At 33.0% G+C, this 16,713-nt stretch overlaps 1 protein-coding gene across 1 annotated transcript; it reads left to right on the top strand.

Moving 5' to 3' along the window:
- The first annotated feature begins 7,606 nt into the window (after window positions 1-7,606).
- LOC116198041 (6,7-dimethyl-8-ribityllumazine synthase, chloroplastic-like) lies at window positions 7,607-16,060 on the top strand. The gene is made up of 8 exons (XM_031528353.1): window positions 7,607-7,872; window positions 8,021-8,127; window positions 8,368-8,463; window positions 14,562-14,657; window positions 14,796-14,874; window positions 15,096-15,142; window positions 15,224-15,283; window positions 15,659-16,060. The coding sequence occupies exons 1-8, from the start codon at window positions 7,716-7,718 to the stop codon at window positions 15,695-15,697; spliced, it is 681 nt and encodes a 226-aa protein (XP_031384213.1). The 5' UTR covers window positions 7,607-7,715; the 3' UTR covers window positions 15,698-16,060.
- The last annotated feature ends 653 nt before the right edge of the window (window positions 16,061-16,713 follow it).

The raw sequence follows: 16,713 nt of genomic DNA on the forward strand, positions 1-16,713 counted from the left end.
TAAACTGATTCGCTTAATTAAGAACTTTGAGCTTTTTGTACCGGTGCCTTTTTTCATAATTACGAACAAGTCCCATTTTCCTCTCAGCAAGGGAGAGAGAGCGCAGGAAGCGACTGAGCTTAAGGGTAAGGAGAGTGCTCCCGAGGTGCCTTGACGGTGACCTCTGTGGCCAACGGCTACCTCACTTTGGGCGGTACCCGTGGCCAGGTATGAGCTATATGAGCCACCACTGCCCCCCTCCCTGTCTATTCATTCTTTGTTTCTCCTTTTCAAATTTAATTTTATAAAATAAAATAATATTGCATAATATGGTAGGCCAAAAGTGAAAGAAACGGAAAGTACGAGGCCATCAAGCAAGATACAAATAGAGTTTCTTATTTTTGTTACCAAACAATTATTACTTCATATTTTAAGTACTTAGGTGGCATTTGGTAACAAAATAAAATATAATTCTACTTAACTCTATGGGATGAAGAAAAAGTATGAGATATAATTTTTTATTAAATTGAAGAAAAAATAAAAAAGAAATGATTGTGTTGTTGAATTGAGGGAAAAGTAATGAATAATTGGAAAATTTTAGTTTTAAAAAAATTAATTGTAATTACAGTTAAGAAAAGTATGTGAGAGAATTTATTAATAAATTAAAGAAAAAGATACAAAACGTAATGATTGTGTTATTGAATTAAAGGGAAAATTAAATCAAAGTTAGTAGAGTATGATTTAACTCCATTGTCGAACAAATTACCTGCTTTTAAGTCTTATGTTTTAGTATTTATAGTTAAATAAATACAAACACATACTCTTTTTTATTTTGTGAATAAACAAACATGCATATACTTAGTTGTACGATGTTTGAAGGATTTATATCAAACTAGCTCAGAACGGATGCATTTTTTTTTTTTTGTGTTCCTTCCCAAGGTGTCGACTATTTAGAAATTTTGAGTATCTATTATTACAGAACAATAATAGCTGGATTAATTTTAAAAAAAAAATCAAACTTTACTCTCTTTGTTTTTTTCAGTAGTAAGCGAGGCTAGAACCTGAAAATACATTAAATCAAACAGCTGGGTGCAAACCATGATTTTTCTAGTCTTAGAAATATATAACCTGAACATTGATTTCATAATATCATTATGATTTTTGTTATATCCGCTCCTAATTATCCTCCATATCAACATTCAAGGGTTAATTTTTTTTTATAAATAAGTGTTGTTTATTAAATGTATATATATATTTAGTAAATAAGTTAACCTACAATATATGATGGTTTAATTTATTTGTAATATTATGTGCGAAAAATATCACCAAAATGGAAAATTAGCCTATTAATTATATATTAAAGCATTTTATAATTGCCCTATTTATATTAGTTTAGAGAGAAATGAATAATATCATCTCCACTTGACCGCATAATTTTATATTTTTCACGTGTGAAGGAGTGTATGTGAAGGAAAAAAGTGGGTCCAAATTGCATTTTTTTTTACTATATTTTGTAATTTACTAAAACATTGAACTTAAAGTGCAAAAGATGAAATTCTTGTTTTAAGATTTTTACCAAATTCAAGGGGGATCAGTTGACTCCACTTCCATCGATGTGGATCCGCCACTAAAATCAAACTAAAAATTACGGAGTGCAAAAACGGGATATGGCAGTCCCAACACAATCGCCCGCAAGTAAGGGCTTGATACCAGCAGGAGAAGGATGGTAAATCTCTAGGCCAACAGGTAGAGACAAAGCCTCCTCGTCATCCTATCTGCGCAAAAATTACCCTCACATACGTGTGCACCACCTTAACAACCCACTCCCTTTGCAACAGAGATCTGACGCTCCTGATGGAGGAAGCAAACTTGCTGTGTCCCCGAGTCATCGCCCATCACTAAATGACAAATAATTTCCGAGTCCAGCTCCAGAATTATCTTTCGGAACCCAATCTAGGGGTATAAATGAGATGAGACTATTAACGAACGGTTAGAACTTGGCTCGATAAAAGCTCGTATTCGGTTCGCTCTTGTTAAGCTCAAGCTCAGCTCGGACTCGAGCTCGCCAATTAAACAAGCTGAGCCGAACATAATAGCATTCGGCTCGGTAAGCTCGCGAGCCTAAATAAGTTATTATTATTATTATTATTTAGGAAAATAACAAAAGGAAACCCTAACTGCAAAATTAATATTGATAGTGACACGAATCTTTCACTACACTTTCCGCTAAATCCACTATCAAGTTGTAAGCAATATTTTTGGATTATATTTTGTATAGCATTTGTTGTTTTAAAATTTTAGTTTATAGTCTTTTTCTTATCCGAGCCCATATGAGCCAAACTCAAGTCTAAGCTCGACTCGAGCTCGTTCTCAAGCTCGAGTCCGAGCCGAGCTTGACCCTGACTTTTCTACTGAACTTGGCCCATTGACCGAGCCATATACGAGCCAAGCCCAAGCCTTTGATTTGTCAAACAAGCCGAGCTCAAGTTCGGGCTTTCAGGCTCGATCAAGCTCAAGCTCAAGCTTGAGCCAATGAAAAGTTTGACAAGCTCAAGCTTGAACCTTGTCTATTCAAGCTCGGCTCGGCTCGTTCACGCCCCTAATCCAAACTCCCATACCTGTTCCAACCCAGACAGGACGCCCCAAAGCTCGGCTATGAAGGCTAATGCCCATCCAATATTCTGAGAGAATCCGTATAACCAGTGCCCTTCCTCGTCCCTAGCGACACCGCTAGCGCCTTCAGCCCCGAATTACCCCGAGACGCCCCGTCAGTGTTGATCTTAACTTTACTTTCTTTCTTGAATATGTAGCACAACACAAAACTTATTAGAAATTAATGTACTTTCAAAATAGTTTCATTTATAGCCATTTGAAACAACCTTTCCATTAGAAAAATATTATTTTTTTCAATTTTAGAAAGATTAAAAAAATTAAAATACAAAGTTGAAAAGAAAAAAAAAATAAAGTGATCAGAGAGGAATCTATGGGCAACAGTGAGGGGCTAATGCAACTGTCAACCTCCATCAAAATTTAATAATATTGGAAAATTCACGAAACTACACGGACTTAAATTTATCCGCAATCTAAAAACTTTAACTCTATAGATTATTGGATCTTGTCACATATAAGTCCATTCCTTTCTATCTTGGGGCTAGTGTGGAACAATTACATTTGTCCCTCACGTCCATTGCTTGGCCTCACGTGGCAATGTGTAATCTTACACGTATCACGTGCCCTTAACTGCCTAACCTAACCACGGGGTCCCATACTATAATCCAACTGAACTACAGGCCACCCCCTTTTGGGTTACAGACGCCTGCCCTCACAAAAGAGGTCCTGGCCTAGGCCACCATTGACTTACCTCGAGGTCCCATCCTGACTATGGATGCCTACTCGAGACGCATTACTTGCGGCACTGGAGCCTAGGTTCGTGTCAAGCGTGATGCGGGCCCCACACAGTGCGCGTGTCACCTCAAGATCATCTCCCTTTTAATTCTGATACCACTTGCTAGAAAATCCACAAACCTAATCGGATTTGTACCCATTTGGAATCTAAAAAGTTAAACTTATAGGATAGTGGGCATTGCCCCTTATAAGCGAATTCCTTTTTTATCTTGGGGCAGTATGGGAGAATTACACTTGTCCCTCACCTCCATCAAATAGAGATTGAGGAGAAAATATCGGCGGTTTCGAGCTAATGCCGCCACTACCCAAGGTTGTGGCGCACTCGACGCTGTAGCCAGACCTCTGCTCTCTTCATCCCCCTCCCTTTGTACTTTTTTTATTTTAATGTTTCTATAATATCATTTTATTTTATTTTTTAAAATTTCAATGAAAAACTAATAAAAAACGGATGAAAAATGGAAAACTTAACGGAAAAATGAAAAGCTTATCGGAAATAACGGAATTGACTATAAACAAATCAATTCTAAAACTACGGTGGTGTTTGGTTTCATAGTAGGATTTTAGAATTGTGATTTTGATTTTGATTTTGAGTGGTATAAATGGGGCCCACCCTTTGACTTTGTAAGAGTTATGTTGTTTTGTTGTGGGAAAAAGTAATATAAATGGGACCCACTCTTTGACTTTGTATGAGTTATTTTGTTTTGTAGTGGGTAGAATTAAGTTAGAATTGTGATTCTAAAATACAACTCTGAAACCAAACAGAGCCACATGTTTTAATTTCTAACCTTTTTTTTTGTTATATTTATGAAAGAGAGTAGAGTTGTGACTAACTCACAACAATTATGCAAAACTAATAAATCTATGTCCAAGTAGGAGTATGTCGTGTTAGAATCACGATATCGCTAAATGTATCCTGTCAATAGGCTGACCAATAGTCTCTCCTCGTAGGGAGAGACTCGTCGAGCCCCCTTGCGTGTGGGAGGGGTTCGCCGAGTCTCTCCCTTCGAGGAGAGGCTCACCGTGCCCCTAACATGAGGGCGTGCTCGTAGAGCTCCATCCTTGGGGGAGGGGCTCTCCTCCATCCTACGGGAGGGTCTCGGCAAGTCCACTGGCACAGCGGAGGGCCCTGCCAAGCCTCTCCCTCAAGTGAGGGGCCTGACAAGCCTCCTCTTTGGGGAAGGGGCTAGCTGCAGAGTGCAGCCCCTTGCCCTACAGGAGTGGCTTGCCGAGTCCCTTGGCCTGGAGGAGGGCTTGCCGAGACCCTGATATCTCAATCAGGGGATGGCTTGGTAGATCCCACGACGTTAGCCTCAGGTGCTGGGTTCATTTCATTGGTCCGGAGGCCCTCTTGATCGCTCTCAAGAGACGGAGAGGTGAATCCAGTCCGATCCATATAGAACTACCTTATCAATCATGAAGTTTATTAATCGTAAATCCAAGATCTTGACCAAGTAATTTCTCAAAGTAAGACAAACTTGATGTAGAAGACAACTCAACTTTTTAACAGTAATCCATTATTACAATACAAATCTTTATCTTACAGTAATTTTTTTTTTGGTAAGTCTTATAGTAATTAATTCACACTGATGGTTTTGTCCCCACCTCTGCTTCAACTCATGTTTTTCAATTCTTGGTCAATTCTTGATCGTTGGAGGCAAAATATTATGATTATGATAGCCAACTAAGAGTGATCCGATTGAAATTGCAGAAGAAAGGGAAAGGGAAGTCCTCCTTTCCCCGTTGATTGACTGCATTAGAGGAATATCCATTGTCCACTAAGCCAGCTCGCCATTTTAAGATTTCCTTCGACCTTCGTATACTGGGGTCCGACGCATATAATGAGAGTAGCAGCCAATCAATATATAGAGTTGGGCATAGAAAATAAATTTTCAGACCGCGTTGATAGAAAATTAAGCGAGCGACCGGTTAAAATCAAGAAATGGATTAAGAGAGAAAGAAAAGGGTTGAGAATTTTCGTTAACTTGCTCATTTAAAACAAAATCCGTGGGCAACATGAACCTCACAAGTTCGTTCAAAGTAGTGCACCGGAGATCAATTGTCGTCACATAATTGTAGATTTTTTTTATTTTTTATTTTTCCTTGGAAGTAAATGTTAATTAAGGTCCCGCGAGTGAATTGACAAAAGAGCCCGTAAGAGATTGGGCTATATTGACTCGTTCAACCTCATGTGGGAGTCCAATAAAGGCCCAACGCGATTTGAATTAGAGGAGAGAACTTATTGTAAAATAAGTAAAAAAAAAAATGAGAGTGAATGAATGTCGGCTTTCAATTGGGTGTTTCACCTCTTTCCCAAGTGGATTCATCCTCAAAAATAGGAGAACGTAGGCAACTTATATATTTTTGTATTTTACTTAATCTCGGTTTTGATTTTTATGAAAATTTTATTATATTTAAGGGAATTATAATTTATTTTTATGGATATTTGATGGTTGTAACTAATTAAGTAAAAGTATGGAATTTTTTTTTAATAAAAAGAATGGGATCGAATCTAAAATCTTATTTTAATTAAGAAGATATTAATCATCTAAACCAAACCAACCCACGATTTTATCAAATTACACTCACTAATTTCACCTATTGATCAAATAGAAAATGTTTATGCTCTTTCCTCTCTCCCAGTCCGCATATTTGTTTCTCCACTTTACTCTCTCTCTCCCCATTTCACTCCCTTTGTCTCCCCCATTTCTTCCTCCGCTCAGCCTCGATTTTGTATTTTCATTTTTATTGTTCATTTCCACTCGCTAACTTTTCAAATATTTATTTGAGTGAACGGAATTTTCTAGTATTTTGCCGCTAAAGGTTCAGCCACACATGCCCATGCGAAATGCTTTCATACTAAAAAAAACGATGTTTCGTATTTGCACTAAAACAAGCTGATGAGACAATCGATTGTATGTACAATGCAGTCAACTGTATACAATGCAATGGACTATACGTACAATGCCACCAAATATATGTACAATGCAGTCGATTGTATGTACAATTTTTCGTACTTGTAAGAAATATTTTTGTATTCGAAAAATAATATTTCATACCTGTATACAATAAAATGACGAGACAATCGACTAATGTATAATACAATTCACTATATTATTTTTCAAGGGCGAAAACATTTCGTATAGTAATGACTAAATCTTTAGTCGCGGGAGGCTAGAAAATCCCAGAATGAACCCATTCATTAATGATTGAGCACTATAACTGAAATTGACTGGTGAGTTTATCCATGTATTGGCTATATTCATGCATTATTCATTAATATTCGCCCAAGTGCGGATAAAGAATCTAGTTCTAGTGTCGCTCCGCACCTAAAGAGTTGACTGACCATAAGGATTGCCTCGATATAAATATAAATATAAATATATTTATTTATTTATTTATTTATTTATTTATTATTATTATTATTATTATTTTCCTAAGAGCAATGCATGCAAAGTGCCTTCTCCGCGCTCCTTTCACCTACCATATGTTTAATTATTTTCTTCAGAGTATGAATTTTGTTCTTTAATCAAAACTAGATTCGGATTATACAGACTCACACACCTGTCCGCATACCTAGTGCCTCTAATTTATTATTTTTCCATATTTATTTTTTCTTTTCTGTAAAAAAAAAAAGGAGGTAGCATGATGTTGAACAAAATAATGTGATTTCATTCCGGATTCGCTTTGAAAAATTTTAGAAACCGGACTCCTTGATCAGCATTGAGTAGGTTGCTTATGTTTTCGCAAAAAACTTTGACGATTATTTCTTTTCTCAAGATTTTGGGATCAGCATTTGGTATCTTAACATCGTTCCAATTTTTTTTTTGTGCACCATGGTATTCGAAGGCTCAATAGGTTCCCAACTAATACAGTCGAACTGGATTGACTCATTAAGAGATAAAATTCTCACAACATGAATTTTCTCCATTCATAAGACTTGAACTCGAGACCTTATTTAAGGGGAATAAGTACCGAACTGCTTGAATCAATCCGGCATTGGTGTTCCAAATATTTTTTTTAATTAAAAAATTGGTTACTATCGTGGCAAAACATGCCCTTTTGGCTAAATAGTTTTGGAACATGCCTTACTAATTAAGATTGCTAAGATTGGTGAGTTCATTTCCTTATTTTAATAGCAAATCAAATTTTATATTCAGACAACAAATGAATTAATTCCATAATTGAAGACTGATGAGGGAAATAAATACACCAAACTCCTATTTGTTCTCAACTCACAGCTTGCCCACGGTTGTTGCCGATCCCAAGCCTTTCTTCGTCTTCTCTTCCTCCTCCTCCTCCAATTGTCGCCGCGCCACAGAACTGGTTTGAAAATGGCGTCTTCGGTTTCATCTGTCCATTCGTGTTCACTCTACCGCCGCCATGCTTCTTCCACCTTTACGCACACTATGCAACAGCGCCGACTTCCATTTTATCAAGTCGCGTCTGTCAGAGTCCAACCAGCCGCCCTCTCATCCTCCTCTGTGCAAGGTCGGGTTTTTTGTCTTCGGAAGTCACGTCGAGCTCTCTTAGTTGCATCATTGTTCTTTTTAGCTTTGCACAGCGCTGAATTACCAGTCAAGCAACTCGACACATCACTCACTTTGGTCCCGTGTGTGCTCTTCCTCAATCTGTTCAGGATTTGGCTCTCCTGTGGCAATCGAGAAGAAGGAGAGCTCGGATTTGTTTGCTGTCCGGCATTTGACGGGTCACGTCACCAAAGCCGAAGGCCTTCGCTTTGCTGTGGTTTGTACTCGTAACATCATAATTTTATCATTTCCGAAGAAACAGCCCTAAAAAATATATCCCGATTTTAACAATAACGAACTTGCAAAATTGCGATATTCCGAATTTAACAGAATTAGTATTCACTGGTGGAAATTTTCATAGCATCATATATATTTATAAGTTTTTCTTATCTTTTTCTGATCGATATTCGGTTTGATTTTCGTTCATTTTACCTTAATGTTTGTCTTTCTCGTAAAGGTTGTGGCGCGATTCAACGAGATCGTGACGAGGCCTCTGCTTGAAGGGGCCCTGGACACTTTCAAGAAATATTCGGTCAAAGAAGAAGACGTCGATGTGAGTAGAACTGAATGAAGTACCTTTCTGTTCTTACATTAGACTGTTCTGCGTTCTTCATTTGCAACTTTCGTTTTGATTTTCAATTCGTTTGCTACGTTTCACCAAAAATATGTAATACTTTATTCATTTGAAAAATTATAGTCAATCACCTTTAAACTTAAATAAAAATAATAACTGGTAAGAAAATAGATATTTTTTCTCGGTTGGAATAAAATAACATAATTGATTTATAAAAACTTAAAGAAAATAGTATAAGAAAAGCTTTTACATCAAGCTTTGATTGCTAATTAGAATATTATAATTTTTTATATTTCATATTTTTAATTTATATAAAAATATTATATGGTATAAAATTTAAGGAAATATTATTTCGACTTTATAAAATTATCATAATTTTATCTATTTATATTGTTACAAGAACGTGAACCGCACTAAGCACAGAATGAAAAAAATGTCATTTTAAAAATTTATAATATTTTTATCTTACCAAAAAAGTGTATTATTGTATGAATTATTCTTTGTTTATTATCCATTATCATATTTTTAAAATATTAATAACTTATATCAATATTGAACCATGTATAGTGAATTTTATATATTTGGATAGGTCATAGGCGTGGAGAGAAGATTTTGTTTTTATTTTTTTAGGTGGAATGGAGGCCGGCCCAGAAAAATTAAATTACACAAGAGTGGGACATAGAGACCCGAAAATATCACGTGTTATGGGAGAGAGAAGAGAGGGAGAAGAGAGGAAAGAGAGAAAGGGAAAGAGGGAGAGAAAATAGGGAGTCAGTGGTTAAAGAATAAATAAAATGACTATATTAGACCAATATATATTAATTTAAATGGTTCGACGCTTCTTCCCCTTAAATCAAGTCTTGAGTCGAGTCTTGGTAATAGAGAAAATCCATACTGTGAGAGTTTTACCCCTTAGTGAGCTGATTAAGCTCGATTTGAATTAGTCGGATCCCGATAAGCTTTCAGATACCATGATACATAAAAAAAAGACTATACTGTCAGCTTTCACATAATCTAATTGTTTCTAATTAATGGAATTATTCTGTTATGAATAAATTTGGAAAGAAAATATTACTCCAAACATTTGTCTAATTTTCCACTTCTATTTTTACTCATATAATTTATATTACAGTATATAACCACCACTAGATTAAGAATATGATTGTAAGTTCGACAGTATAATTATTCACTCCCCCACCTTTCCCTCCCTCCCTGATCTCTTTCTCTCTCTTCCCTCTATCAAATCAACGCGTCTTCTTTCTAATTTATCAAAAATTTAATCAATTTATTATTATTTTAATTACGAAGAATCCCATAAATACGTAATTGAGATTAGGAAATAAATGGGTAAAAATAAACCATAACGATGAGATAACACCGAATGTTAGCAAATGAATGAATTTTGTGTAAATTTATTTTTAAATTGTATGAGTGGTATGTGAGGATCACCCTCTAACCTAATCTATGAAAAGAAAAGCCGGTGGAGTTGGTGTAATAACTAACTTCTGGATGCATTATTGATAGGTCAATAAATTTTTTTGAAAATTTTATTTTCTTTATTTGTCGTAAATATTATATGAGAATAATAAGTGATCATTGGCTCTTTCGCTTGATATTGTAAGAGACCTAAGGATATAATCACGGAAAAAGGGGAAAAAAACATATATATATATATAAGGAAATAACAGATCTTCCTCATGCCTGACCAATCAACATGAACATATGCATAATCTATCATATATCATATGGTTCATCCAAATAAGACAATCATATACATAAACCATTAAGAAAATTTGGCGTATATAAAAGAAATAAAATTTTAAATGGTCCTACCTCTGATGAAGTGTGAGGAAGACTTTGTTAGATTGCTACCACTAAGAATAGTTGTGACAATAATCCAAGTGATTAATACTTATTATCTCATTTATTGCAATCTGATTGATATTTTTCTCATATCACGTGGCGAGATCACTAAAAAAGAAATTTCTAATAGTTTTCCTCTAAAACTCTTCCTATCGAGAAAATTAAATTATTTTTCAAAGCCTTTTATCTACAGTTAAATATAGAAAAGAATACGATTCTAGATATGATGGAACCAATGAACCTAAACGTATGAAGTGACCTAATAAAAAGGCATAAGAAATGGAAAAACAAACTTTTATATGAAGTGAATTGATAAAAAAGGGTAGCGAGAAATAAGAAAATTTTTTTAAAAAAACACGTCGCACAATAATTTTTTTGGTAAAATTGCACAATAATATTAAAAAGAAGAATAAAATGGGAAGTATATGGGTTTTTCTTGGTTAGTGTAAGGTCTATTTTACTGCGTACTTAGTATAGTTAAAATTTTAGAGTAATATCTAAATAGTACGGCGAACCTATTCTTAATCTTCTAATAAAATTAATTAAAATAAGTGGTAAGAGCCAACAAATTGAAACCAAAAAATGTCCTTCAACTTGTAAGTTTTGAAAATTTTATGATGGGATTCTTCAAAATGCGGTATGACTAGTGTTTTACCCGTGATGTTGCACGGGATTTTTACATAAGTTTATTACTAATCAAAATTAGCAAAATTAATTGTACTTTTAATATCTATGCTTGATTATATATCTCAGAATTCAAATTATACCTTTTCTAACATCATTTTCCTTATATATTAGCAATGAAGAGACGTACATGATTTGTTACAAACATTTTTCATATATATCATGTTTATATATTGGTAATAATTTTAATATAATGAAATGTGTCATCTAAATTATGTAATATAAGTGCATTGTTGCTTATTTTTGAAAATTAAGTGAATGTTTTGCACATAGTTTTAATAAGATTGGTATTCTCTTGAGTTTTTTTATAATTTTTTGGACATATTTTCCAATTTCAACTTTTTAACCTCCCAATTTATAAGTAACTTGACTTCATATATAACTATATAAATATAATAATATAGAGAAAAGCTTTTTTCTTAATTATTACAAAATTTTTATTTTTATTTTGGATTTACCTTAGTAATATTATTTATAAACATATAAAAAACTCTTTTATCGTGCTTCACTTGATATAAATATAACATAGCTATATATATTTATATATTGATACGTATTTTACCTCATTAAATTAATTAGCATATTAAATATTTTCAACGTCAAGTGCTTGAGTATTTCTTTTTTAATTTAGTTAGCAACAGTATTTTGCTTCTCCAATAAATTACTTTGTCAAAATTATACTATTAAGGCCATAAATTGCATTTTTTGTGATTTATTGATTTATTTGTTTAAATAGAACCCATTATAAATATTCCATGCATTTTTCAGTTAAGTGCTCTGAATTTTTCAAATTTTAATCATATAAGTGACTATATTAATTTTTCAAAATTAATTATTTTATAAATAATATATTTTTGTTTTTTTTTTGTTTTTCATGATTTATGTAGTGTAGATACTTAAAATAAATAACTAAATATGCATATTATACACATTTTATTTTTTTATTTAATTTAATTAAATAATAAAATAAGGGCTAATTGGCACATCAAATGTGCCAATTCTACTTTACAATATGCATATATATATATATATATATATATATATATGATTCCTTCATCAACTAACTAATAGTTGAATGACACATTCCCATCCTATCCTATCAGAACAATTATAAGTAATTTATTTATAACTCTTATAAATTATTGCAAATCTTCTACATGCTCAATTAATTAAATCTCTTATGAAAATAATTGATTCATTTTAGTTAATATTATTAAAATTCACGAAATTTAATATATGAGATTTGAGTGAGAATAGCATAACAAATAGTGAAATATTATTTTTTTAAAATAAAAAACTATCCTCAAAACCTTTTTTTATAACTCATCGGAAATCTCAATTAAGAGAATATTATAGAGTACAATAAAGAGATCAAGATCTCAAGAAGTTATCCAATACGACAAAAGTTATAATTACTAATTGTTTATCGGATTGAGAAAATGATAATTTTGAAAACGTTACACCAATATTTTTCTTCTACTTCTCCAATATATTTGTAATATATAAAAAGATCAAAATTCCTAAAGATATTTGGATATAATTAGTAGATATTACATACTATAGAAAAAAGGAATTTTTTTAAAATAAAATTTTGAAATTTAATCAAAAAATTAAGTTTGAATTATGTAAATAAAAATATATTTGTCGTAAAAATCTCGCGCACCGCATGGGCGAAAAGCCTATTTTTTTTGTAAACTAATCCAATCTTAGATACAATTACGAAATCAATATGGACCCAATTAAATGAAAACTACCATCGGCCCTTGGGGAGGATGAATTTGTACGATTTAATTACTTACATGTGAAAAATTCTCTTCATCAGCGCTATACCTCGTCGGATAATGGAACGTGAATTCTTTTTTTTTTTTGGGATAAATGTGAATTCTTTTTATATCACCAACGGTGCGAAAATTCGATGAGCTAAGGAAGCAAACTCCTCTTTTGTTCCACATGCAATCAATTGATTTCTAATTCAAATTGATAATAGATCATATCACATTTATCTTTTGTTTAGTTCTGGGAAGTATCATCAATCCACATTCTTAAATAAACAAAAAATTTACGGCGTGACTTTTAAGACTTATTATTTTCGTAAGATGTAAATAAGCACATGTGCTTCTTTAAATATGAAGAACATTTTCTACGAATTTGAAAATTAAGGTTAGACAAACATTTGTCTTCCTGTTCAATATTACATTACAAGAAAGCTGATATTTCCTGAGGATTGGGAGCTCTAATAAAATCAGCGAAACCTTAATGTTGTGTTTGGTTGAGTTGAGTTGAGTTGAGTTTTTGTTTTAATTAGTTTGTAATTATTATGTTGTTGAATTATTAGAAAAGGTGCGAAAAAGTATTGAATAGTCAAAATAAAATAATAATTATGTTTGTAAATTGTGAAAAAAGTAACGAATACTTGAAAGAAAGTAATGATTATGTTGTTGAATTGTTGAAAAAATAATAAATAGTTAAGAGAATTTAGTATTAAAAATTGAACTGAATGATTAAAAAAATTGAAGAAAAAAAGAAAAGTAATAATTGTATTGTTGAATTAAAGATATGTGAAATTAAATGAAGTAGAGTTAAAAAATAATTGTAAAATCAAATGGGGTATAAGCATATCCATCACATTATGACTATAAGTCTTACAAAATATTGTTGCTGCGTTTGATTTGTTAGTGTGATTTTAAAATCATGATTTTGATTTTAACTCAACACACTACACAACAAAAATACACGTTTCCCAAGTCAAATTTATAATACTATCTCATTTTTCTTTTTCCACAATCAAAATCAAAATCAAAATCATGATTTTAAAATCAAACTAACAAATCAAACGCGCCATGTATATCTCGATACACTTGAAATATTAGTACCACAAGTTACGTTCACCAACTATGAAAGAAATAGATGTCTACATTATTTTTAAATTATGATTCATAGGATAATAATAATTCGTTATTTTCACCAACTAAATAGTCCGTAACTTATTATCTATTACCAACGAAGCTGATCCAAGTATAAAATCAACTAAAAGAAAAGCAATAATGTTAACAGAAAAACAATTCAAAGCTACTCAAAGTAATTCAAACCATCATAAAGGCGATCCTCAAATTATTAACCTGATCTAGTTTCTAAAACTTCAGCCGCTTAACTAGCACATAGGGAGGCAATTCCTTGCCATTCATTGTGGATTTGATTGTTCAAAGCAAATTCAATTCCTTACAAATGCAACAAAGCCAAATCTCAGAAAAACTAATCCAAATTTAACAATGTAGCCAAACCATGAAGATCTTCGTTTTCTTACAGTGTTATGAGGGCACAAAAAAAATCATATATATACTTATGTATTGGCATTCTGAACAATTTTTTGTGAATTTAGGATAAGGTAAGCTGAGGAAAATTGCTCCCATTACCCGAATGGTAATGGTGGCCTCATTTGTATACGTTGTAGATTATTGTTGGAAAATGTTTGTGTTTTGAGGTATAATGACTAGTGCACTGACAAAATTGATTGCTTTCATGTTCCTCAGGTCGTTTGGGTTCCTGGATGCTTTGAAATTTCCGTTGTGGCTCAACAACTTGGGAAATCTGGAAAATATAATGCCATCTTATGTATTGGGGCGGTGGTATGTTCTCCAATATCTGTCAATGATTGCTGCCCCACAAATGCTTTTATTTTCTAGCTAGCGTAGTTTTCGTGGATACACGCAATTGTCTTTTGATCTTTTTATCTCTAACTAATGAGCCCTCCTTGTTATCAATAGATAAGGGGCGACACTACCCACTATGATGTTGTTGCAGACTCAGCGTCTTCTGGAGTGCTTTCTGCTGGTCTAAATTCAGGTAGATGAAGGATCTATTTCTAAATTGCTCTCTTTTTAATTTATAGCGTAACGGAAACCTATATCGTAATTTATTTACATCAATCAATACTAAGGAAAATCCTTTCCCAATGAAAAATATATATCTGAATATTAGATGTGGTGTTTATTACACAACTATTTTCTCATGGTTAGCTAGATCTTTCATTAATTGAAATTAATCATATATTGTTGTCTTTGTAGATGTTCCTTGCATCTTTGGTGTCTTAACATGTGATAACATGGAGCAGGTACATATTTCGTCGGGTTTTGTATGTATGCTAAAAGATTTCTTCATGTTAAATCTGATTTATTCTTCCTTCTTCTTGCAGGCATTAGATCGAGCTGGTGGAAAAGCTGGAAACAAGGGATCTGAAACTGCTTTAACCGCTGTGAGTTTGTGCTAATTAACTACTATTGATAACCTTCACCTCCACTTCAATACTATTTACTTATTGTTTCTTTTTGCTGATAATAATATTACTGGGTGTTCAAGTTTAATATTTGTGATCCGCTAGGATACCATTTATTTTAAAATTAGCAAAATGGATCACTTCCATCTTTCCTCATGTTCTTTATCGTGTTCTTTTCTTCCAAATGTGAAAATGTTATTTGGTTTTAACTTCATCACACTTTATCAGCGTCTTATTAATGAATTTGCATGTTGTTGCCTTATTCTCTGGCATGGTTGAATTACGGCTTCCCATTATGTTTTTATGCGGCTTTCCTCTAGAGCTCCATGTAATCAATTATCATATCTACTGCAGATTGAAATGGCATCTTTGGTTGAGCATCATCTGCAGTGATATTGTAATATCTCGAGAAAGAGAGACTCTTAGAAGCGATTTGCACTTGTGGTAGGGTTTGGAACCCATATGTGGGAATTTAATTCCATAGGTGGTTTGCAGGACCCGCGATCAAGAAAGTTGATTTCAAAAAATAATTGTTTATGTTGTAATCATTTGTCGTGTGTTTTGTTCTGTGATCAAGAGGATGAGCATAATTAATAACTTTTTATGCCTCAAGTGATGGCTTCGATCATTTGCGACTTGTTGCTTCCATTAATTTAGGCAATAATAAGTAGGAGGGCGTTGTGTTATTTCTTTTTTTTTTTTTGTTACAAGGAGATTTTGAGTCTAATATAATAAAATATAAATTCAACTAGTTAACATGTAGTCCCACTATAAGTATCGAAACTGAAACCTCTTGATTACGAGACGAAAGCGTGCGATACTACGTTGCACCATTTTTGATGGTGTTGTACTATTTCATTTACTTGACTGGGTGAAAGTTGAGAAGAAAACTTATCAATGTTATTGTATTGTGGTGACTGCTTAAACATCTCCATTTCTCATACTTGCAAGGTTGTGGTCCATTTCTTAATTAACATATTTTAAAAATGAATGGGTAAAGTTATATGCGTTAGTTCCAGTATATTACTCAAATTAAAGACAAATCACATGCTTAAATTTAACGGTTCTTATTACAATAAGAGACTTTTGTATATTTCTTACAAATTCTAAATTGTTTTACCTTTGAATATCCGCTACTCTTTGTAGCTCTTTGATAATAACATCATAACAGCACTCACTTGTGCGTATATACGCGAATTTATTCGAATTCATTGCCCATGCCCCAGCGGGGTAATAACCGAACTCAAGATCAGCTATCGTAATAGAATGTTCCTCATCATTTAGAAAGGCTCAAACATTGAGAATATTAGGATGACAAATGATGACCTTTTTATTCACTAGAAGCTCGTTGAAAATGTACATGGTGATAGCTCAAGAGTTATTACCATATCATTATTTAAATATTTGAA

This window comes from Punica granatum, chromosome 2, assembly GCF_007655135.1.
Source record: "Punica granatum isolate Tunisia-2019 chromosome 2, ASM765513v2, whole genome shotgun sequence".
Lineage (NCBI taxonomy): Eukaryota > Viridiplantae > Streptophyta > Magnoliopsida > Myrtales > Lythraceae > Punica > Punica granatum.

Bases quoted from the DNA above. Each gene is read 5' to 3' on its own strand.
- LOC116198041 (XM_031528353.1), top strand. From the start codon at position 7,716: ATGGCGTCTTCGGTTTCATCTGTCCATTCGTGTTCACTCTACCGCCGC. The intron at 7,873-8,020 runs GTCGGGTTTTTT...CAATCTGTTCAG, and splicing joins CTCATCCTCCTCTGTGCAAG to GATTTGGCTCTCCTGTGGCA. The intron at 8,128-8,367 runs GTTTGTACTCGT...TTTCTCGTAAAG, and splicing joins AAGGCCTTCGCTTTGCTGTG to GTTGTGGCGCGATTCAACGA.